This window comes from Anopheles moucheti, chromosome 2, assembly GCF_943734755.1.
Source record: "Anopheles moucheti chromosome 2, idAnoMoucSN_F20_07, whole genome shotgun sequence".
Taxonomy (NCBI): domain Eukaryota; kingdom Metazoa; phylum Arthropoda; class Insecta; order Diptera; family Culicidae; genus Anopheles; species Anopheles moucheti.
Window position 1 is genome coordinate 70,865,842 of NC_069140.1, and position 23,299 is coordinate 70,889,140.

The 23,299-nt window shown below is 42.3% G+C and overlaps 1 protein-coding gene across 1 annotated transcript in view; it reads left to right on the forward strand.

The window, feature by feature from the left end:
- LOC128309920 (frizzled) overlaps window positions 1–23,299 on the forward strand; it is a 246,551-nt gene that overhangs the window by 56,647 nt on the left and 166,605 nt on the right. The window contains exons 3-4 of the mRNA XM_053046429.1: window positions 1,032–1,226; window positions 13,866–14,091. Coding sequence (XP_052902389.1) covers window positions 1,032–1,226; window positions 13,866–14,091 — 421 coding nt within the window. The remainder of the gene's footprint in view (window positions 1–1,031; window positions 1,227–13,865; window positions 14,092–23,299) is intronic.

Sequence of the window (23,299 nt, forward strand, 5' to 3'; positions counted from 1 at the left end):
TTACTTCGCTTTCATCATGGCAGTTGTTCAAACAAATCGCAAAATGCATCGGTGCAGCTGTGTGCACATTTCATCGCGGTGTTGTTGGATGCGAAACCGCGTCTTCCGTTTCCGCGCTGGCCGGGCAATAGGTGGGCAATACAGTAATGCCGCCCCGCGTTGTTGTTGCTTCGACATCGAGTGATATGAATCGTGTCTCGGTAACAGTGTGTCCGAGAGAGGACAAAAAATGGCTGACCACGGAATGGATGTGGTTTTGGGCAAAAGAAATCCTTAGTAACCTGAGCACACCGTGAGCACCACAATCAGCGCACGATGAAGTGATCAATGGCAAAAACCGAATGGGTAGGCGTACGAATGCGGCCAACCATTGAGATGGTTGTTTTAAGGTTGAGTCCTCCAAAAAAGGAAGTATCTGAGGTACACACACAAAAAAAGCCCCCGAAAGGAATACGATCGTTCGTTTGCGGCATGTGAAACCCTCCCCAGTCAGTCGGTCGTCGTCGATGGCTCCGATACGGTGATGAATCGCACAATTTGCGAGCGTTGAGTGAATTTCCATTGCCTGTCGGGTTCCGCATGCGGTTCGGAATCGTGATTGATGGAAAAAAGGGCGGTTTAATTTGCTTAGTCCTTCATCGCGGCATTCGGCACCGGTAGCCGTCGTCGTCGTCATCACGCTTCAACAGCGAAGGCCCCGTGTGCGCTCATTTGCCTGCGCTTCGTCCAAATAATGACGTCTGGTCCGGGGCGGAGACCACGCCGTTGCCCGTACGTTGGGTTGAAACAAAATACCGCCAGATCGCAGTCCGCCGCGGCAAAGTGAACGATTCCGGCCGGGCTGCTCAACTGACGGTTAGGCAATTTTTTAATTTGTTGCTCGTCTGTTTTCGCATTCATATTTTTCGATGTTTATTCTGATGCGTAGGTGCGTTCTAAGAAGGAGTGTGAGTCTGTGTGTGTGTGTTTGTGTTCTGTGGTATGTTTTTTTCTTCTCACATTTATTTTTTTGTTGTTGAAATATTTCGCAGGTTTTAACGTTCCTGATCGACTCGTCCCGCTTTCGGTATCCGGAGCGCCCGATAGTGTTTCTGGCGATATGCTACCTGATCGTGGGCTGTGCATATGTGGCTGGACTCGGTGCCGGAGATTCCGTTGCGTGCCGGGAACCCTTCCAATCGCATATCAAAATCGGACGAATGCAAATGCTATCAACTATCACACAGGTAAGCATGATTTAATGGCGTTTTGAAGGTTTGTTTGTTCGATGAGATTTTTAGCGAAATCAGACTAAAAAGAATAGGCGTTAGAGGCGCTTAAGGGGTTTTATAGTTTGCTATCTTACTTCACATTAAATCACTTCAAATTGCAATTGAATAACACTAAGCCGAACTAATTTAAAATGTTTTAAATTTTGGAATTGTCAAACCAAAACCATTTGGTTTTAATGTTTGATCATTATCAAAACGGCCTGACAGTTCTATCAGAAATCATCCAGAATTAGAATTCATTCTTATCTGATGATGATGATCTGATAAAGCATTCCAACCAGAACTGTATCAGAAGTACTAAACCTGGCCTGTTAAATTAATTATTTTAAATATATCATCAAACTTTGGGGCGTCCTGGTGGCATGATGATAGCGGAGCAGGTCTTCACACGAACGAACCCGACCAAAATCTCTTCCGGACCAATCCCCCGTAGCAAGGACTGACTATCCGGCTACGTGGTACAATAAGTCGATTCGGCCAGGTGGTTCTGACGATAAAAAAGAGATACAAACTTTGTTCGTTACATTACGCTACTGCAGTACCCGAATAGTCTCTAAGTAACGCTGATTGGACGACAAATAACGCAAGTTTAACGCAATGTAACGTAGCCGGCAGAAAATGGCAGGTGAACGAACTACACGTCGAATGTAGGAGCTATTGGTGGGCGAACTGCAACGACAAGTTGAGCTAATCGTTTCGAGATAAAGTATGAGAGAAACATTTTAGGGGAGACGAAAGAACCAACGACCTGTACCATTCGTTCAGTTCTTCGCAAGGAACGAACCAGCTCCCTCAATTTCATAGGATACTGATGACTTACCCATGCTCCATCGCAACCAAGCGTACTAAGTTACTGAACTGTCAGACAGAAACAAATCGACACGTCGAATATACGTGTGTGTATTTTCCTGATGGAACATCACTTCTGTTGGCCAATTCTGAAGGGTTCTTACTGTGCTTTCAGGCGGGACAAACTTGACAGTTCGCCAGTTCGTCGAACTCATTTTCGTGAAATAGACGCGAACTCCATGGAAAGATCGCAAACTTGACAGTTTTTTTGAAATCAAAACATTAACCGTTGAAGCTATCGAACAAACAAAAGTAACTTCAAATAGAATATTGCGCTTGTAAAAAATGTGAATCTGCTACAAACCACACAAAATCTGCCGAATTAGAATGAGGAAATGATTGTTCATAGATACAACTCAGGCACAAGTAAAAACCAAAAAAAAAAAAAAAACCAGCACAAAAGAGTGCCCATGCACCATCAAACAATTAAAATGTATCATAATAAATAAAAATAACAATTTTTAATGCTGTTCTTGCAGAATCATACAAAAAAATAAAATTTTCTTTTCTTTTACAAAGATTTAGCGCAGAGATTAACGAAAAATCATATTCTTTGTTTAATTTTGTATGTGCAACCGTCAATTTTTGAATTTATTGGACCATGTAGAAATCAAGTATTGGATTCAGTTTAAATTGGAACAAAGTAGAGTTCGTGCAGCGTTCACACACAACCAGTTCGCGAACACTGAGCATTTGAGTAAAGTTCGTCGAACGCTCGAACTGTCAAGTTTGTCCCATCTGAAAGCGCTCTTATAAATCGTCACTTGAGCGTATTTGTAAATTGGGCATATTGCCTTTTGGGTAAATTTGTAAATTGGGAATTGCATTTTAATAGAATTAAAGTAGTGGACCTAACAGAAGGACTTGCTGTTTTCAAAACTACAGCCCTCTGAAGGAACAGATTAGATTGTCCAGTTGTTTGCAGTAAAAGACTGAATTGAGCATCGGGCCGTATGGAAGACATTCAGATTAATATTCTAGAATATTTTCAGTAGAATATTCTTATTTCAATAGCTCTAGTTTGGGTACCTTTTTAAGTTTTAAATTTAAAATCTAACTTTGAGAATAATTTAAAAATGTGTTATGGTCGATCTTTAGTTTAGGCGATCGTTGCTCCAACGGTTTGTCTTCTGTTTTTGCAATTTCAATACTTACAATACAATACATACTCATTAACTGCAATTGTAATAGAATTGAAATTGTAATAGTTATTATTACTAGAAAATATTATCAGAGAAAAGCTATCTTTAGTTTTATAAGCAGTGTTTTTTGTTCATTAAACCCAATTTGATGTACGTTGCGAGCTTTATAGCAGTTTTCCGCTCCTCGCGTTTTATTGGATGTTGTTTGTGATATTCGCTTAACGAAAAATAATTCATTGCGTACGAGGAATATTTTCCGAACGAACAGAAAAACAAACTCCTTCCACGGCCAAAATAGCCGTTTCCGAAAACTGTCGGTCAATGAATTTTCCTACCTGTTGTGATATCACAACGTATTCGTTTGCGTTCGCAGTATTAACGCACAATGCACCCCAATCAAGCTACATAATTTGGTTGTATCAATAATTTTTCTGATAGAAAATAAAAGCCACGTGAAAAAAAACCCGCCCATCGGCAGCGCATCGTTCCTTCATATTCCGTTTCTTCCCTTGCCGTTTTTCCGTTTTTACCGTGCGAGAAATGTAATATTCTCCAGCTAATAGACGTGGCGCGCGCATTGGTAGGTTTATTGAATGTGGCGTGACAGCAGCAGCCGGCAAATCACTCGGTATATCCCGTGCCAATGTGTGGCAAATGTTATTCGTTTGGTTTCAGTTCTCGACAGTCGGCAAACCATGTTGGGTATGTGTGTATGGCCTTTGTGTGGTCCGATTCCAAGTCAATTTTCATGCATAAATGTCAGGCACATGCAACGGCACGGTTGCCCTACACCGAGATGCTCGCCGCATTCGAGCGGGCCCTTCCGAAACGTAATCATCGATTGGGTCGATTGGGTGTGTATCTGCGCTTCACTGTGTGGCCGGTTCACTCGACAGACTTTTGGCAGTTGTGATAATATTGGTTTTTACAATGGGCTATTGGCTGGCAGAGGAGATCCATTGGTGGAGTGTTTGTACTCCCGGCGGAAATAAGACCGTCCTTTAAATGTCTGGCCAAAGATGAGAACTTGAATGAGAAGTCTGTGTGCGTTTAGATGTGACAAAAGATCTGTCTGTGTGCAGAATTGTCTTGCACTGGGCTGAAGTTACAAGTCGTTCGGGGGTGTATGAATCATCGTTCGTCCTCTAGGTGGTTGCAGCTTTCCAAGGGTGACTCTCAGCCGGGGCTGTCGGAAACTATCACCGGACGCAATCGAATCGACCACATCGATAAAGCAGATTGTGTTCGCTTGTGGGAAGTCTTCTTTCATGCCTGGTTGGACATTCATCCCTGTTTCTCGCCGGTTTGGTGCGCGATTATACGTCAAACGGTGTTGGACAAACGCGGTCACCACCGATGCAAACCGGCTGAAGCATAATGTGTCCCGTACCTGTTGGTTGGCTCTGGCCCCCGCTCGTCAGACCATGATGATCTCCCGGTGCTGCTTATGCTGCGTGCGGGAAAGTTCAACCACCCGCAAACCGCGTTCGCGCCCTCTACGAAGTACGGAAATGATGGGCATCCCTCACACGCATACACAGCCGGCCGTGTGTAGCCAATATCTATCGATTCAAACAATCGACTTCAATGTGCGTACTCTCGTGGCCCCCCGTCTTCTGGTACGCCCTAGCCCTTTGTAAACGACATGTGGTTAAACCAGTTCTTTGTTATTATTTCCATCTTGGATGAAACATGTTTCCTTCTCTCTTGCAGCACATTCCTCCTCGTGTGCGCATACTGCCCTGAGGTTGCCTGCCATGTTGCCTTAACACACATACACACACACACATACCGCAAGCCTCCAGCTTCCTTTGGCTGGTTCTCTTCCGTAGCCCGGTGGTTATTCCTCTCGCGCAAGTGGATACGCAATGTTCTGATGCTTGCACATAACCTAGGCATGAGTTCCTTCAGCCGGAGCTTGAACCACGAATCGCTCCAGACTGGTGCGTTGAGGGGGGGGTTTAGCGGTTAACCGTAACGCGCTTTACCTTTAGGTGAACGTTCTTCGGGTGTTTAGTGTTTCGGTGTTGGTGGATAACAGCATTCGTGATGATGGGAGAAGCATTGGGTTGTCCGCTACAGTGCAGGGTGTTACTTACTGCATACTCTCAACCCCGTCTCAAAGTCGTCTAATCGGTTACAAACCATACGGTATTGAGTGGCGAACAACATTTACGGTTTACGATGTTTCAAGACGACTGTTGTTAATTTTGTTGTACATTGCGCGATGAAACTATAATAGCGTTTAGAACCAGATGTTATTTCAGATATCTAGAGACCTCTTGTCCAGAGTGAACCAGTTTCATAACTATAACCCAAATATATTACTCTGGATGTCGCTCTCGAGGTTATGTGAATCTCTTAACATTCCTAACGCCTCAAAGAAGCATGCATTGTATTATGTTGCATTATGTATCCATTTGCATGTTTTAAAACTTTCCAAACATTTTGCAAGAGATACCACTTTGAGTTGCTAGAGGTACAGTTTGACAATTATTTGACAGTTTGACAGTTGAACATCAATTTGAAATGCCCAACAGCTTTCACATTTCCGCCAAAAGCCAGCAACTTCTTAACCGGAATTTTCTACTTCCGATTTCAACAAAAATTATTTAAAACTCTTCATCAGTTACTGTTAGTCAGTGCTTTGCAGATAATTTCATTGCGGTAATGTACATTGTAGAAGTTTAAAAAACAAATAAAATAAAATAAATGTATATACGTGTAAACGCGCATTGAGCGATGATCACAATTTTGACAGCTGTCATGTAAAAATAAAAACCGGAATAAAAAAGACAGTGAACGAGTAAGACCGTCAAATCGAAGTGTTCTTCAATTTAATCGATTTTAAAACATCATCATCATCTACCAAATTGTTCATTATACGCTTGAACGTGAGATTTCTTGCTGAAAATTCTCCTAAAAACACTATTTCTACATATTTCATTATTCATTAGACGTTCATGATTAGTTTAGATCTCTTGGGTAGCGTTTATCCTGCAAGGATCCATAATGATTTTAGCTTTGTAAAAATTTGAAAATGCATGGATTTTTAAGTTTCCTTACGCTGTTTATTTGATAGCAGAACCAGTCGTCACACGACAGGACCGGTTCAAAATCCCATCAGGACCAATCCAGCTATAGTTAAATCAAGTCAAAGTAAGCCCTAAATCACTTGAGGTTGTTTTTTCGCTAGAGTCTTTGGATGTTCATAATTTGTTAGATTCTTTAGGTTTTGACGATTTCTGAAGATCGATTAATGCTCGTTATATTAAAGATTAATTGTAAATTAATATTATTAAAAGATAATACATTATCATTATCACAGTATACAGCACAAATTAATCAAAATTCGCACAATGTTTACCCTCAACCGTAACCCATTTGCGAAAAGTTAATTGAATATCTGCTCTTGATCTATAATCAATCAAGCAATACAAGCAACTCCTGGTGACGAAGTTCAAATTGTGCAATCACCAATCATTCCAATCTCCCGCAGTGTCGTTGAAACTTTATTGAATCATGGCATATTGTTTTCCTGCAAATTAAACCTCACCTCCTTTGTTGTCCTGCTCTTTAGCTATCAGTGTTACATTACGCGTATATTCGGTCGAAACAAAAAAAAAAAACACATCTCCCACAGTCTGCCGTATGTTTATAGAAATAATTTTAATTAAAGAATCTTTGTACTCCGACCGCGTTGCGATGTTGCGGCTCCACCGTTACCGGGAACGGCAAATAAAAAGCGACATCAAACACGAATGTGGAACGCGCATGACGTAAGGAAAGAAAAGAATGAAGGTCTCGGTTGATTCATGTATATATATATTTATTGTATAAATATTTATGCAATAAAGGATTGTTCCGTGTGCTGAGGCGCGCAATGAGAGAAGTACCATCCGCAGCCGAAAAGACCCGTCACGCCCGAGATTGATAGCGCTTGAAGGAGCGGTCCCGGGTGTGTTTGTGTGTGTGTGACCGTGTGGCCCCGTGGGTATGGTAAAGTAAAAAACGAGCAACTGCTCGACATTAATTCAACATCAAAGTCGCACCACACGGGTTGTGGGAAACGAGCGAAAGGCGGTTGGTGGGAGGCTTAAGCCAAGAGGAAGCACTCGTTTAGCCGGTGGATCGGGTTTGGGTCTTAGAAGAAAAAGGTTGCACCACGCACCAGCCAAACAAAATTCTCCCGCGGAGAAACAATTGCGTTGAGAAGAGCTTTTTTTTATCAACCCCAACGGATTGAAGCCGAATGGAAGACAGTTTATTGTTGTTTTCTTTTCCTCCTCGATGCTACACCCCCTTCAGTTCCGACGGTGTATGGCCACCTTAAGTCGATGTGTTCGGATAAGATGTGTGCGTACAGCAGTGCCGGAGTCGTTTAAGATCTTTTTAAATACAACTATGTTCCGTTCCCTATTTTTTGCTGTGTGTGCCCCATTGTGACAGAATCTTGGATACGCTGCTCACCGGCCATTTCTTCAAGATGACAGTCTCAAGCTGAAAGAACGAGAGTAATCTGCCTCCCATTCACCAAACAAAACCCGGAACAATGCTACGAACCGCACGGCCTTTTCCGGAGCACCTCGACCGCAGAAAGAAGGGCTGTGTTTATCCATCCAAAATGATGTCGGGCTCATGAACTCCAGCGCCATTTGTCGTCGGATGCACTTGGCTCAATTTTTGCTTCCTACCCTGCCGGGTCGCATGCGGCATTAGTGACACATTCCGGCGCAATAATGACGGCATGGTCGGAGGAAGCTGCCGGCGGCTCAGTTTCCGCGAAGTGCCCGATGAAGCTGTGCCGGGGAAAACCTCTCGCCGGGCTCTAAAGAGTTGTAGTTAATTGTAGTTATTGCTGTGTCTTCGCCGTTGTCATCGTCGTTGATGGCGAAGAAATCGTGCCCCATGGCACACATGGAACGGTGAACCGCACGCGTTTGAGTTGTTGCTGGTGCACGAATGGATGCAATCAGTTCGGCGAAATGTATACTTATGCTTTTCAACACTGTTTACGGGGCTGGTCGCACTGGCACTGGCAGTGACGGGACATAGAGAGCATGCTGTAACGATGTATTATTTAATCTATCTTTGAAGTTGTAAACATGTTTGCGGTACGTAGAATCGAGTACCGGTGCATTGTTGTGATAGCAAATGCAATGGTGGTTTTATTTATTTCTACTTTCCACCCTGTCATGCGCTGGAATGTTATGCTTTATTTCATACTCATCATCACATTACTGGCAGTAGCATGTGCAATGTGTGCAATGTGCAGTGGTGAAGAATTGAGTATGCACACAATGTATTATTTTACAGAAAATTGTTTATTAAGGCGAAACTTAATTTAAACAATCGCTGAAATTTAATTGAAACTGTTTTATTTTCAATATAGTTGAAAACTGGTGTTGGTCTTCAATTGGTCCAAGTACTAGAGGTTTTTTGATATTCTTTATTACAGTTAGAGGTCTGTAATAGAGGTATGTCTAGTTACTAAAGTTATGAAGATTAAAGGAAAGCGACATTGAGATAGTTGCGTTCATTCTTTAACCAATCTCTTTCTTCCAATAATCTCTTAGCGGGATCATCTCATAATAATCGGGATCATCTAATAGATAATCTCATGCTGGACCAGATTTGGCCCCAGATTTGACCAAAAGATCCAGTGATCCTGGTGATTCAATTTCTCCTCTTCTTTAGTGGTACTACAACCTGAACAGGTCCTGAGGAAATGAAGATTACTGTTTTCGTTGATCATCAACAAACGAACGACCTTTCTTCGCCCGACATGACGTAGGTGTCGTCACTGATAACTCGTTGGTATAGGATCGCAGCTTCCTTGTTTATTATTGCCGTTCAGTGTCGTTTAGCTCTTGACCTTCGTTAAGATCACGACGTCGTTGGAAGAGAATGTTTGAATTGCTCCTTCGGATAGTTGCCTGTTTGCTAATAAGCAATCGTTCAGCAGTGAAAACTGTTCAGTTGATCTGGCCTCCCGGCGGGACGATGAAGTTACTTTGCCTTCGACCTTCATCATAAATGTTTGGTAGTCTTGGATCGCCACTTTCGTCCTGAAAATGATTTTTTTATTTATTTATTGGATTAACAATTAATGGGTCTTGTACGACATGGACCTTGACCCTTGTATACTTAAATTAAGGTATAAGCTCAGTTGTGGCTATTGTCGAGGGCGTACTAAGCTAAACTCCTAATCTTAAAACACTGAGTAGTTATACTGGTGCGTATACGTGTACATTTTTTAGCAACTCAAGTGCGTCAATTTCATATCTAAGCGGTTTAGCGATGAACACAATTTGTAAGGTTTTTCGCAGGTGCTCGAGTGATTGCAGGCCTAGTCAAAGACATCGTGTGCGGTAGTCGGACATGCTGAAGTTCCCTCTCCAAGGGAGGCAACGAACCTCGATCTTAGTGAATCGTCGTTGAACAGATTCGAGCTTATTATTCCACACAACACTTTGGGGACACCATACTACACAGCTAAACTCGAGAATTGATGGTACTAAACAGCCATACAAAGATTTTAAACATGGAAGATCTCTGAATTCTGCAGATTGTCGAGTTATAAAACCTAACATCCTGTTAGCTCTGTCAATAATGCTCTCAATGTGCGTCGTCTAATTCGACACCAAGATGACACAGCTTAACTCTATATTTGCGTCCGCAAAGATACGACCTGAGCCAAGAGATAAGCGGAGATGTGAGACCTAATTTTTCAAATTTAGCTAACAGTAACCGGTGAATCACTTAACCAAAGGCCGCTTTAAGATCCGTATATACTGCATCGAGTTGTAAACCGTCGTCCATTGCATGAGAGCAGTGCGACCCGAATTCCAACAGGTTCTTTGCGAAAAATCCATGCTAACGTTGAGTGATGAGCGAACCGCATCGATGTAGCATCATGCAGTATACTATCATTTCGAGAACCTTAACTGAGGCACATAGCGAAGTGATCCCACGGTAGTTTTCGATGCAGTTTCGAGATTTGTCCTTGACGACCGGCGTTAACCACGAAAACTCCCATGCATCGGGAACATGTTTGAAAATGGGGATGTTTTGATGTGAATGCTTGAAGAGGTTATACTGGACAGATATAAGCAGCCTTAACATATCCCCAAGGTGCCATTAAACCTCTAACCGTACCTGCATGTTTGTGCACAGGTTATCACAAAGAAAAAGATTAATCTCATAAAGGTCATGCCATACCCGTTATTTGTAATGATTTAATCGCATTTGAATTGTCTTAAGCCGCATAAAGCGTTGATTCAATTAAAACTTAAATGCTCTACTAGGGTTTTCTGTATCAAACATGAGCGGTTAATTACACCCGAACATTGCGTAGTAGAATATTTTCAGTTGAGCTTACCGAAAAAACAGCAGCTCTCTTACTAACGGATCGTTTTGTTTGCCATTGCTATGTTAAGCGTTAGCGAGTAATCGCTCCTGTACACGCCTGCACGTTCCACTGATTCGGATAGTCGATAATATTCATCTTTTTTCACACCCATTTCGAACGTCACTTATATTACATGCGGTGGTGGAAGATTAACGAATTCATGTCACGAACCGCGTGGTTCGATTAAGAATGGAACGACTTTGTCAGACTTGCTTGATCCGCTTCACTCAATGCTGCCCAGCGCGCGCGGGGGTTCGATTCGCTGGTGATTTTCATTTTTTTTTTTGCTCCCTTCCCTAACCTCACGATGGAGAAGGTTTTTTTTTTGGTGTTGGGCTCCTGCTGCCGGAAGCATAAAGAATAGCTTTGTGAATTCTAATTAATCGGTAAGCTCGCGCGTGGCTCTGTGTCTGTGAGAGCATTTATCGGTTTAAGGCACGATGGATGGGTGTTGTCTTGAATGTAAATGAGTGCGAATTGTAATTTATCATGCATATTACTGCTGAAGTAGCGTCCGTTTGTGAAGAAGACGTTTGGGTTCGTTACGGTTGTGGTTTATTATGCGCTTGAAAATAAGTGGCAAGCTATTTCATGGAATTCTAATATAATAGCCGTAAGGGAGCTGATAATTGTTTGCCCTAACACATAGATCGCGCTAGTAGATTTAAATCTATATCATTTTTATTAATATATATTAATATATTTAATAGTTTGTACTAACCTTCAAACGAATTCTGTCCAAATTTGACAGCACTCGGGCCATAACCTAATGAGCTAGAGCATTTTGTGTAACGCAACTTTTGTGTTTTGAGTAAGCATGGAAAAGAAGGAATTTCGCGTGTTGATAAAATATTGCTTTTTGAAGGGTAAAAATACATTTGAAGCCAAAAATTGGCTTGATGAAGAGTCTGTGGACGCTGTTCTACCAAAATCAACCATCAAATATTGGTATGCTAAATTTAAATGTGGTAAAATAAGCCCTGAGGACGGTAAACACAGTGGACGATCGAAAGAGGTTGTTTTCTGACGAAAACATTAAAAAAAAAAATCACAAAATTATGAAGAGCAACCGTAATGTGAAGTTGATCGAGATCGAGCTGACAGCCTAAAGATGTCTAAGGAACGTGTTGGACATATCGAGTATTTGGATTAGAGATGAGAATAATCACTTTTTACAATGATTTGAATCAGAGCCAAAGAGTGGGTTTAAAGTTTTGAAACCTTTACTCACTCTTTTGAGATTCATTAAAAGTATTACACTGCATCAATGTGTTTACCACTCTTTTGCATTTATACTCACTCTCACTCTCTGTGTCGACTAGAAACTCACTCACGAGTGAGTAAAACTGTTTTATCACTCTTTAGATTATAATTACTCTGTAAGAGTGAGTTTTATATCTTAACTGTTTAACTGTTTTATCACTCCTTTTGGGTTGAAATAATTCTGTAGGTGTGATACATTATTATTTATTCATTTTTAATATACTTACAGCATTATTTGAATCCACAAAGAGTGATAAAACACTTTTACTCACTCCTATTCACTGATTTGAATCCAAAATGAATTATAAAACACTGTCACTCTCTTTTAAACTTTTCCTGTTTTACTCAACACAATTCAACAAGAGAAACAGCACATTACAATCTCAAAAGAGTGATAATACTCTTTTACTCACTCTTATAGAGTGATTATAATCTAAGGAGTGATAAGACAGTTTTACTCACTCGTGTGTGAGTTTCTAGTCGGCACTGAATGTGAGAGTGAGTATAAACGCAAAAGAGTTGTTATAGGACTCATTAAAACTCCTCGTGCTGATTTATACTCATTCACTCTTTATGAAGGTTTCAACTCACTCACTCACTCTCACTCAGCGCGGACATCTCTAATTTGGATATGAGAAAGCGCTGTGCAAAAATGGCTGCCGCGTGAGCTCACATTTGACCGAAAACAACAACGAGTTGATGATTCGGAGCAGTGTTTGGAGCTGTTTGAGCGAAATAAATCCGAGTTTTTGCGTCAATATGTTACCATGGATGTATCTTGGCTTTTCCACGTCACTCCAAAGTCCAATAGACAGTCATCCGAGTGGACTGGACACGATGAACCTGCTCCAAAGCGGGGAAAACGCATCAATCAGTTGGCAAGGTCATGGCGTCAATTTTTTGGGATTCGCAAGGAATAATTTTGAGAAAGGAAAGACCATTAATTGGGACTACTATGTCAAGTTATTGGAGCGTTTGACGGACGAAATCGCCAGAAAACGGCAACATTTGAAGAAAAAAAAAATTGTTTCATCAAGACAACTCACCTTGCCACAAATCAGTGAAAATAATGACAAAAATTCAGGAATTAGACTACGAATTGTTTCCCCACCCACTGTATTGCCCAGATCTGACTCTCAGTGACTATTTCCATTTCTCCGATCTCAAAAGGATGTACTCTGAGAAGAAATTTTCCTCGAATGAAGAGGTGATCGCGGAAACTGAGGCCTTTCTTGAGTCAATTGGCAAATGCTACTACAAAAAAGGTATCGACAATTGTAAGATCGCTATAATCGGTGTATCACCCTTGAAGGGATGTATGTTGAATAAAAAATTAATAATTTTGCAAAAAAAAAAAAATGTTTTAGTGTCTTAGCCCAAACAATTATCAGCCCACCTGTTAGCTATGGCCGATCATAGACTTACTTCAAAGGGCCCAAAATCCCGTTGAAAGTTGCGAAAAGTTCGATAGTGTGTGTTGAGGAATGTTCTCATCGCTGCCGGCGGCTTATGCAATACATTTTAGATAAAATTTATATGCTCGAGCCAGGTACCATTCCCCCAACCAGTACAGTTTGCTGGAGCTGTCTGTATTATTAGCTCGTGTTCAAATCGAGTTACCGCCCGGGAAGCGAACAGCCATCAGCAACGCATACGATACTTTCTAGATAATAATCAACGTGAGTAACAACAGGCTGGCCAGTGGAACCCCAACAGCACTGCACTTGCCGTGGTGTGGGGCTACTGGTCAGCGATGGCCATCGGGCAAACGTAACGGTCCCGCTACCGCAGAAAGCTTTGTAATTTAAATTCGAACAGAAACGCCCGCTTAGAGTCTGCTTCTCGCGATTCGATCGCCGCGATCGAAACCACTCCAGTACTAATGCGGTCTGTTGTTTTCCTTCATTTTTGCCAACACTCTCCCAACAGGGCCATCGTCAATCAACGTCGTGCACGGTGCTGTTCATGGCGCTGTACTTCTGCTGCATGGCAGCGTTCGCCTGGTGGGCCTGCCTGGCGCTGGCCTGGTTCCTGGCGGCCGGTCTCAAGTGGGGCCACGAAGCAATCGAGAGCCGTTCGCACCTGTTCCATCTGGTGGCATGGGCCATACCGGCGGTGCAAACCATATTCGTGCTGGCGCTGGGAAAAGTTGAAGGTAAGTGTCTGACCACGCAAAACGGTATTCGACGGCAAATTCCGCCAAGTGAAACTTTTTTGATAAAATAAAAAAAAAAGCAATCACATGAACCTGCACATTCTTCGGGGCGCTGCGAATATTCAAACACCGGGAGCCATCGGGCTTCACGGTAGGGTCAAGTTCGCTGTCACTCTTTTGCTCACCGACGGCCAGATGATCCAAGGTGTTGAACGAAAACCGTTTCTCCCGTTTAATGATGGGGTGGGAAACAAAATTCTTCACCACCCTTTCCATACGCAATACAAAGTACGCGCCCCTGCCTTAGTACACCAGTGCGCAGACTTTATTGAAAGTCGTCACGAAAAGCTCCACCATTTAATTGAACCCTTCTCCAATCCCGGTTCGGTTCGTCGCGTGCGTCTGCATGCGATAAAGCTGCAGTTTTTACGATGGCAGTGTGTATGTGGCGGTCGTACCACAATTCCTTCCATCACGCCGCTTCGCCGGCCATATTTGCATCGTTCAACTCGGCTTCACCGGCATCATGTTGGAAATGATCTGACTGTTCGTGTGCCTTTCTGCTATGACACTGCGATAGGCAATGCAATGTGGCACCGGGGCAGGTTGGCGGGGTCTGTCTGAATCAATAAAACCGCTATTAACTTTGTAACGTGTTAGTTATCCTGGCGCGTTTGGCAAGGGGTTTTCGCGTGAAAATAGCGCCACAGTGCTCGTTAGTTTCGCGCGCGCTCATAGTCGGTCTTGCGACTGGACGTTGCTTCCTTTGGCAGGGGTTGAGGTTAGATTTATCATAATGCGCTGAGTGAGCTTTATAGGGATTGGAGCAGTATTAGTATTTATGGGCAATTTTATCGTTCGCATTAATTTGCTGGCAAACCGTTCAAAATCCCTGCAGGGCATTGGATTCCAATTGCAGTGCAAAGGTAAGGTGCGCTGTAAACAGTGTGTTTTTTTGTGTGCCTTTCGTTGGGCTGATGATCGACAGATTTGCTTCAATATTGTGATAGTGCGAGGTACATATTTACGTTAGCTTTTACATTTTGTTTGTATACTTCTTGAAAGTTATGATGTTTTTCTTTGCATCTTTGCATCACGTGTTGAAAATTTGCAACAAGTACACTAGTGGGAATAATTATAAAATCATGACTTACTTCCCTTGTTTCTGGTAGATTTTTTCCATTTCACGTTTTTGTGGTACATTTTAAAAATAATCTCTTCTTAGTTGTGATGGTTTTTTACTACTTAAAAATATTATACTAAATTATTATTTTTATCGTTTGTTCAACAGTTTTCTTAGTTGTTGATTACATATTTTACGCTAATTTTTGTCAATCCTAAGTAAAAATATATATTTTAAGATAAACAAATAACATTTTCTTTTTTATTTTAATAATATATTATATATTCGATGCATAAATGATTGTTTCTTGCAATTTTTCACAAATAGCAAAAGTGACCTTTTTTGGCCGCAGGAAACTTGACTGATTCGCGTTGGGCATCGGACTAATAAAAACATTCTCGGCGAAATTTTTGAAGTTTTATAATGATGAAGATATTAAGAATACTTTTATCGTTTTGCATTGTATAGATTTAATAATAGTGTCCGCCCCTAAACTAAACACATACTATCTTAAAAGCTATATTATTATAAATAGGCTTAACTTTTACCTACTTCTACGAGACCTGGACAACACTGGACACAATACCACTTTGGCTAACAAAGGGTACCGAAAGGTTGACACATATTCAAAACATCATCAAAATGCACAAGAAAATAAAACGGAAAATAGAAAAAAAGAGAAAAAAAGACGATTGAGGTGAAGATTATGAAGAAAAACAAGAACTGTGACCTGCGATAGTGGAAAGTCTATTAAATTTTGAAGCAAATTGTTTAAAATAATGGAGAAAAAATAATTTTAATGAAAAAAGTACATTATTAGTAAGTAAAAAAGATCTTAATAACAACCTTTGTCCCTACCATGGCCAACCAACCTCAATGAAGTACCAAATGGAGTTATCTCACGCCCTTCGCTAGAGCAAATACACAACAGCGACAAGCGTGCAATAACTTTGCAAATTGAATTTCAAACTAACATCACCATTGAATGGGTAATTTCGCTAACTTGTACACGTGCGCGCTTCCTGCTCCAAAAAAAAAAACCGGCTGTTCGAATTAGATTTCAATATTTTCCAATTCTTGCTTTAGCCCTTTCTGCTCATTTCCGAACAAATTTTCCGTCACGTTTCTGACCCACGGAGGGAAGGGGTTTTTTTTTGTGCGGTTGTTGGTTATTTTCGTTCACTCGCTCCCTTAAATTGAATCGAAGCGTCGGTACCACCCCGCCGGATGATCAACCTTTTCTCCCACGAACGGAAGGAAAAGGTCATTAATATGGATGTGTGACGTTTAAATTTCATACCGCTAACGATCGATCAGCGCGAACCTGGCCGGGGAAAGTGGCTTCGATTCTCGGTTTTTGGATAATCTTATCGAGAATCCATTAGCGCGGCCCAGGGTGTAGATGCGCGCGGAAGCATTACAAGATTATTGTCGAAGCACCGCTGTGTGGTATTGATTCGATTTTTCCGCGGACCGGCTTTAGTATAAACCGGGGGTGAAGGGCGACATGATGAAGGTTGGTTTAAGTGGGATACATATACACAACAGCAAAAAAAAGGAAGCACCCTGTGCTCGCTGGTACACTTGTACAGGGATAGAACGCCATCGCGTTAGGTTGTGTGTATTGACGGTTGGTTTGGTTGTTTCTCCCGCTGGTGGTAAAATGTAGCGGGACAGGAAAATAAAGCTCTGATTCGAAACGAGCGATAAACGGCGGAAAAAAAACGTTACAACCAAAATCGGAAAAATCTGCTTGTTTTTTCTTCCTCGTCCTCTGTCCTCCAGCGGTGGTTGAAAGTTGGCTTACAATTGTCGCCGATATATATCGTGCACTGTTTGAACGGTATGTTATCCTTTTCCGTTTTGATGGTTTTTTTTTGTTTGTGTAACCAAAGCTAACAGAATCATGATTTTTTTTTTTCTTGCTCTCTTTCTTTCTTCTTTTTTCTCTCTCTCTCCATACAAAATAAAAAACCACCACCGAGAACAAGTGCAACGGTTGCAACATATGCCGCAACATAGGAAAGGGGATGGGAATGGGAGGAGAGACAAACGAATGGACGATTGGAGCTGAAAGATAAATACATTTTCTACAAGCTACAGTTCAAACTGCATCTCGTGATATCGTGTACGCTTTCGATCTCGCGTTACTCAATCTTAATTTTTCACTCCACGCCCGGTAGCGTGGCGCCCGTCGTGTGTTCGCTCGATACCCGAGATGAATGGGAGGAAATTATTCACAACAGTTTTACGGTGGCAGAAAATTATAATTTCCAGCAGCCATAACACGACAGCCAGATCAGCTTGGGCGATAAATCAAACCCGATAGTGGAGGTGTCACGATTGGGTGGTGTGTTTGCCAGCAAGTTCGTTATTCGTGTCTGTTGGTCGGCAAGCTGTGCAATATACCAGCAAACGAAGTCGGAAGCTGTCTTGTCTTTTGTAAAGCTGAGCTTTATTTACTCCTTGAAGACGCTGGTGTGTCGGAACTAGTTGGTTGCCCCAACATACGGGGCAAATTCTATTGATCTATTAAAGGACATACCCTTGTCAGAGCATCTGGTGCACAGTATGCCTGTCTGGACTGTCTTGAGGAAACGTTTGCTCGTGGAACGCAAGGGTCTGAAGCCTGATTGGCAGACCATTTAAAAACCCCTACCGGGGGAAGAGCATCCATCACCGCATCGGCTGCGGTCTTGTCATTTTTCCACTTAATTAAATCTAGGTCCCGCGCGTCTTTAGAAGTTTTCCCAACGTTTTCCCCGTGCGCGCCGTGAAGCGAAACCGGATAGATACGGATGAGTGGCAAAATCTCGCTTCTTAACCCATGTCTTCGATCGGTTCACGATGCACGGCCGACATATCCTCACGTGAGCGTAGTGCCCCGATCGGGCACAGTGAATTATCGATCGCATCGGCCCTTCCTTTTAGTCCTCCACACGGCACCTGTTGCGTGTGACAGCAGCTGTTTGGGGCCGAGGCCCCAGACGGCACGATTTGTTATTTCCCTCCTGCCTCCTGTGGGGTGTGGGATGTCGCTAACTGCTGCGGGTGGTGTCTACGGACGCTCTATATTAGACATCAAAGCCTTCAGAACCCGCATCGCCTTCGCAGCGGCCAGTTCTGGGCAAGAATTCAACCTGGACACTGGTATCATCGGAGGCAGTGGTGTACTACAGATCGTTTAATCACACATTCGAGGGCAGCTTTGGGCAGTGGTCGATGGTGCCATTTGCGGGCACGATTCCTTGTATTTGACCTAATCCGTGCGTCAGGCTCCGTGCGTCAGGTTGCGAATTCTCGAAAACCGAACGATGTTTGACATAATTGGTTTAAGGGCTGGAACCACAGCACACACGCGAGGGGTTTCACCGTGTCGCTGTACCGACCTCTTCTGCCTTTCCAGCCTGGGAGCTTTTTCCTTCACCAATGGGACGACTGTTTGCAATGCGAATTGTGAAAACGGTTAAATTATCGCCACTATCGCCGGACGTGTTTGCGTGGCTCTTGACCTATCTTCCACCCATCCTGGCACCATGCGTCGGTGTCACGTTTGCTAATTCGCGCTCCAACTCGCTAGCCTATTTGTTTCTAACTGTTCATTTATTTTCCACCGAGCAGGTACTACACGCATTTCAACACTCTTGCCACGCCCGGTATCGATGTAGGGGCTTCTGTCACGCGATGTAGCATTACCTAGCACGGCGGTAGGGTAGGTAAGCGTAAAATGGAAAATCGCTAACTGGCCTTTCGCTGAATCCGCGCTACAAGAAAAGTGCGGTGCATGTGTACGCACTCGCAGAAGAAATGGTTTTCTATTTCAACACAGTTTTTGGGGCGGTTTATTTTTCCGTTGAGAAGGTGATCAAATTTTATCTTCCAACCAGTTGCACCAGTTAAGTGCGAGTGTGACGGGTGCAATTGCGAGAAAGTACGCGAAGGCGAAGAAAATAAATAATTGGTACGGGTAGGATATTGTAACGACGGTTGATAAAGGTGTTGCTGATTTGCATGAAATCTAGCCCCGGCGGAGAAAGCGAAGCATCCGTGTTCCCCTTTTGCTGGTTTTTTAGTTTTTTTTTCGCAATTTGCTATCGTGTTGCCTATCTATGATAGTTGTAGTTGCGCGGCACGATGCCACTTTGCGCTGATTTTAGCTGCACCTTCGAGTGACACGCAAAGAATTGTAAGAATCAGGCGTGAATCATGACGCTAGGGCAGGTGGTGAGTTTTTTTTTTATCGAGCTCAGTATTCACTTTTTTAAGCTAGTTAGTAGGTTAGATGAAAGTGTCTTTGGTATATGGAGGGAAGAACGGTGGGTGTTATGCTATCAGTTTCACAGAGTTTGTAGTGTTGTATGACTTTCTTCACTTTTATTCGCGATTTTGTTTTCATTTTATTACAATCAGCCACGTGAACTACTTTCATAGCTCTGTTAGTATCTTGTGATTTATTTTCGTTTTTCTTCTTTTCGTGTGTGTTTTATAACTTTTCCTAAATATGGTTTGTTTTATATATGTTTGATATATTTTTCTGCTTTTATATTTCTCTACGAACGTGTTTTTGTTTCTTACATTTGTTTCCCTCTTTGATTATTGTATTTTTTCTTCTTTACAATTACTTTTCACGTTGGCTTGTAAGGTTTTATTATAAATGCGTTTTACATTGAGTGGTTTTGTTGTAATTTATTTTCGTATAATAAAGTTGTTCATTTTCTCCTCTTTATTAGTATGTTTTGTCCGCTTCTCATGTGTTTCTGTTTTGTATCCTTTTGGTTTTTCTTGTATTTATGAGCATGGGGGTGTTTTAACGTTTTAAAGTTTTTTTTTCTTTAATGGTATAAGAATTCGTTATTGCATTACGGTTTTTTAAATATTTTCTTTTATCTTATTTAATTTACCAATTTTAACCCATTTCTCTCAGATTGTTATATATTGTATCGTTATTTTTAATTATAAATTACTCATAACTGTATTAATTGAAAATGATAGCCGTGCTATCATATTGAGGCTTGCTGGAGGATTTTTATAAACAATTTAATTCTGGTTGTGTGTTTCAAAATATAATTAGTGTTTATGTTTACCGATGTTCCATCTGACCATTAGCGCACGGCACAACAGGCGTCCATTACGAAACCAAACCACACCGTCGCGTTTGTCGATCATCAGCTCAAATTGTTTAATGGGCCGTGTTCGATGCTAGTCATAATTTTCCAACTTTGATGTTACAAAAACAATAACAATTTGCGTACAAATATCCCATCATTACACATGCAATCGGTGACCAACAACATTGTTATTGTTCGTACTGATAAAAAATAGAAAAACTACAGCGCACACCCGTCCATTCGCATCGTGTGCCGTCCATCCTCCCGCCACACGTAACAGTTCAATTAATCAAAGCCATTGCGTAATTGATCTATTTTATGGCTTTCACCTACGATGATTATTTATGATGTGGCATTAATTTTCGCGATTCGCGTATTTGCATTTTGCCGGATTTGAATGGTTAAAGTTTGCTCTGCACTGATTTATATGCAGCGAGCGTACTTTGCAAAGAATGATAAAATATTTGAAAACGAAAAAACGATAAAAAAAGAAAGAAATAAAACAACACATCCAATTATTTGTTTGCAACCATGAATGTGATTTAATTAATTTTTAACGCGCGCACATATGTGGGGAAATATTGCGCATTACGCGGTACAGCAACCCATTTCTGGACCGGTGCAACACAAAAAAGGGCAAAACAAACCATTAATTTCGGTTTACAAACAATCGCTGCTGCCGGTAGCTGATAATAATTGGGCGTTTGGTGAAATTTTGTTTTACGGTACCGATTGCACTTAAAAAGGGCTTTATGTCGCTGTGGGTGTCTTCGTTTTAATGCCACAAAACACTTCCATATCTACTTGTACCGTGAAGCATTACAACCCGAACGGGGGGCGCTAAACGAACTTTATCGAGGGCGTTGCATATTTGTGTGCCGGTGGTGATGGGCCACCAATAGTCTCGTTATCGTAAACATTTGCAAAATCCAATAGCATTGATATTTATGCTGCTGCAACGACGTCTCCGACCAGGCAAAAGGGGTTCGTTGGTGGTGGTATGCTTATGTATTTGTGCCAGTTTTATTGTTTCCCGGCAGGAAGAAGAATCCTTTCCCGATCGCAATCGTTAGCAGCCAATCGGGTTCGATTTATAGGGAACAAAGCAGCAGCAATCTTTGCCGGGCGGCACGTGTGTGTGTGTGTGTGTTGGCAGCTGAGAACCCTTCCGGATGCATGGACTAAGGGCTATAGCCCATGGGCGAAATACCATTTTCGTCGGCTGTCGAAGGAACGAGCTGTAAATAATCTAAAACGGCAAACGGCAATTGCTTTGTAATATTCATAAACCAACCCGATCCAGCCCGAAACGCTTTCCATGGCAATGGTCTGAAGTATGAGCACTACTGAGGGCTCGGTCGGTGAGGCAATGTTGATGAAGCGGAAGTTGGCTCGGTTTGTGCCGGATGTGGCAGTGGAACGCCAGTTGCAACCATATGGAGGTTTCCTATTTTTAAACACTGTTTATACGTGGCAAGAATTTAGTGTGCTTTGTTTGCTGAATGGAGAAAAAGAGAGAGAGAATTGATGTCGAGTAATGTCGTGCCATTGGGGTTGGTTCTCGTAGAAGAAGTTGGACGATTCCGGTACGCAAAAGTCACCCGAAGTTTAATTGTGGTGGCATTGCTGGTGTGGCTTTTTATCCTTTTTGATTATATCTTCATGTGTGTCTGTGTGGGAATTCCAACGTTTAAGACGATGATGGTCAACTGCAACTGGTAATTGCATCTCGTGCACCACAGGCACTTCTCGCTACTTCACACTGGGGTCACACTTGTATGGTGTTCGTTTAGCAATAAGTTACGAAGTCAGATAATTTCCCTCGAGTGCAGAAAACTTTGTCGGTTTGTTTGATTTTTCGGGTCTGAACACCGGGTACGAGTGAAATGAGCAGCAGCTCGTATGCGAGAAGTGTACGAAGTTTTGCTGAAAGCGATTGTGTGTGCGTCCGATTGTGTCCTTTTTCGCACCCCGCCGTCCGAAAATGCTCATCCTAACGAGAGGAGATAAACTTTCTGCCTAATGGAGTGAATTTGCATACCAAACAAGACGCTTCGTTTTTTTTTTTTTGGGGAGGAAGTTCTAAGTAGTGCGGGTGCCCTTGCCTAGTGACCTGGCCAGACGCGGTACGTCACCCGGAGTCAACTGGCAAAACTGTTATCGTTTTCCACTCGAGCGAATGGGTGGATGGGGAGAGCGAGTTGAAGGATTTTACACACCATTCCTTCCGGATTGGGGCTGATTTTTGTCATTTTAATCAGCACCATGTATCCAAAACCATCCAACCTCCACGAAAAGTTTGCACTCGAATGGCATTAAGCGCATGCCGTTTGGGAGTAGTTGAATGGGAAAGTTGTTTCAATGAGAGACACGAAATCATGTTGATACACGGTAGGGCTTAGCGAGTAAGGACGGCTAAACCCGTTAACCGTTCGTTACTTGCCAAAAGCGCAGTCACCAGGTACGTAGACGAGCGACGGGGACCGGTACCGGTGGTCGATCTTCGGTCCCGGTTTTCTCCTCCTGCTCGTGCTGCTCGTGCCCGGTACCCCGGCGCATGTTACCCGACGACGTTTATTAATTAAAGCATGTGCGCAATAAAATGTAAATATTTCAATTAATTTAAATGAGCAATAAACTTTGCCCCGCCAGCTTCACTCGGATAGGGTTGGGAAAGGACTAGGACGGGAAGTTGTCGTTGTGGCCTTTAACGGTAAGAAGCTTTCTTAATGTTTCTTTTTTTTAACGTCTCACCCGTGCTCACCGGAGTTGAATATTTTCGAGCAAGCATCATTTAGCATTCGATTCGAAGTAGTGAGCGCCATAAAACCGGATGGCGGCTTGATGTGAAGTACCCTCTCCTTCGGCTGGTTCGTCGTCTAACTAGAAGGAATAATGAAGCAAAACGTAAAGGAGAAAAGTTTTCCTCAATTCGTCCTCCTGAATGGAAGGCAGGGCAGGAGGTGACGCTTGTGGA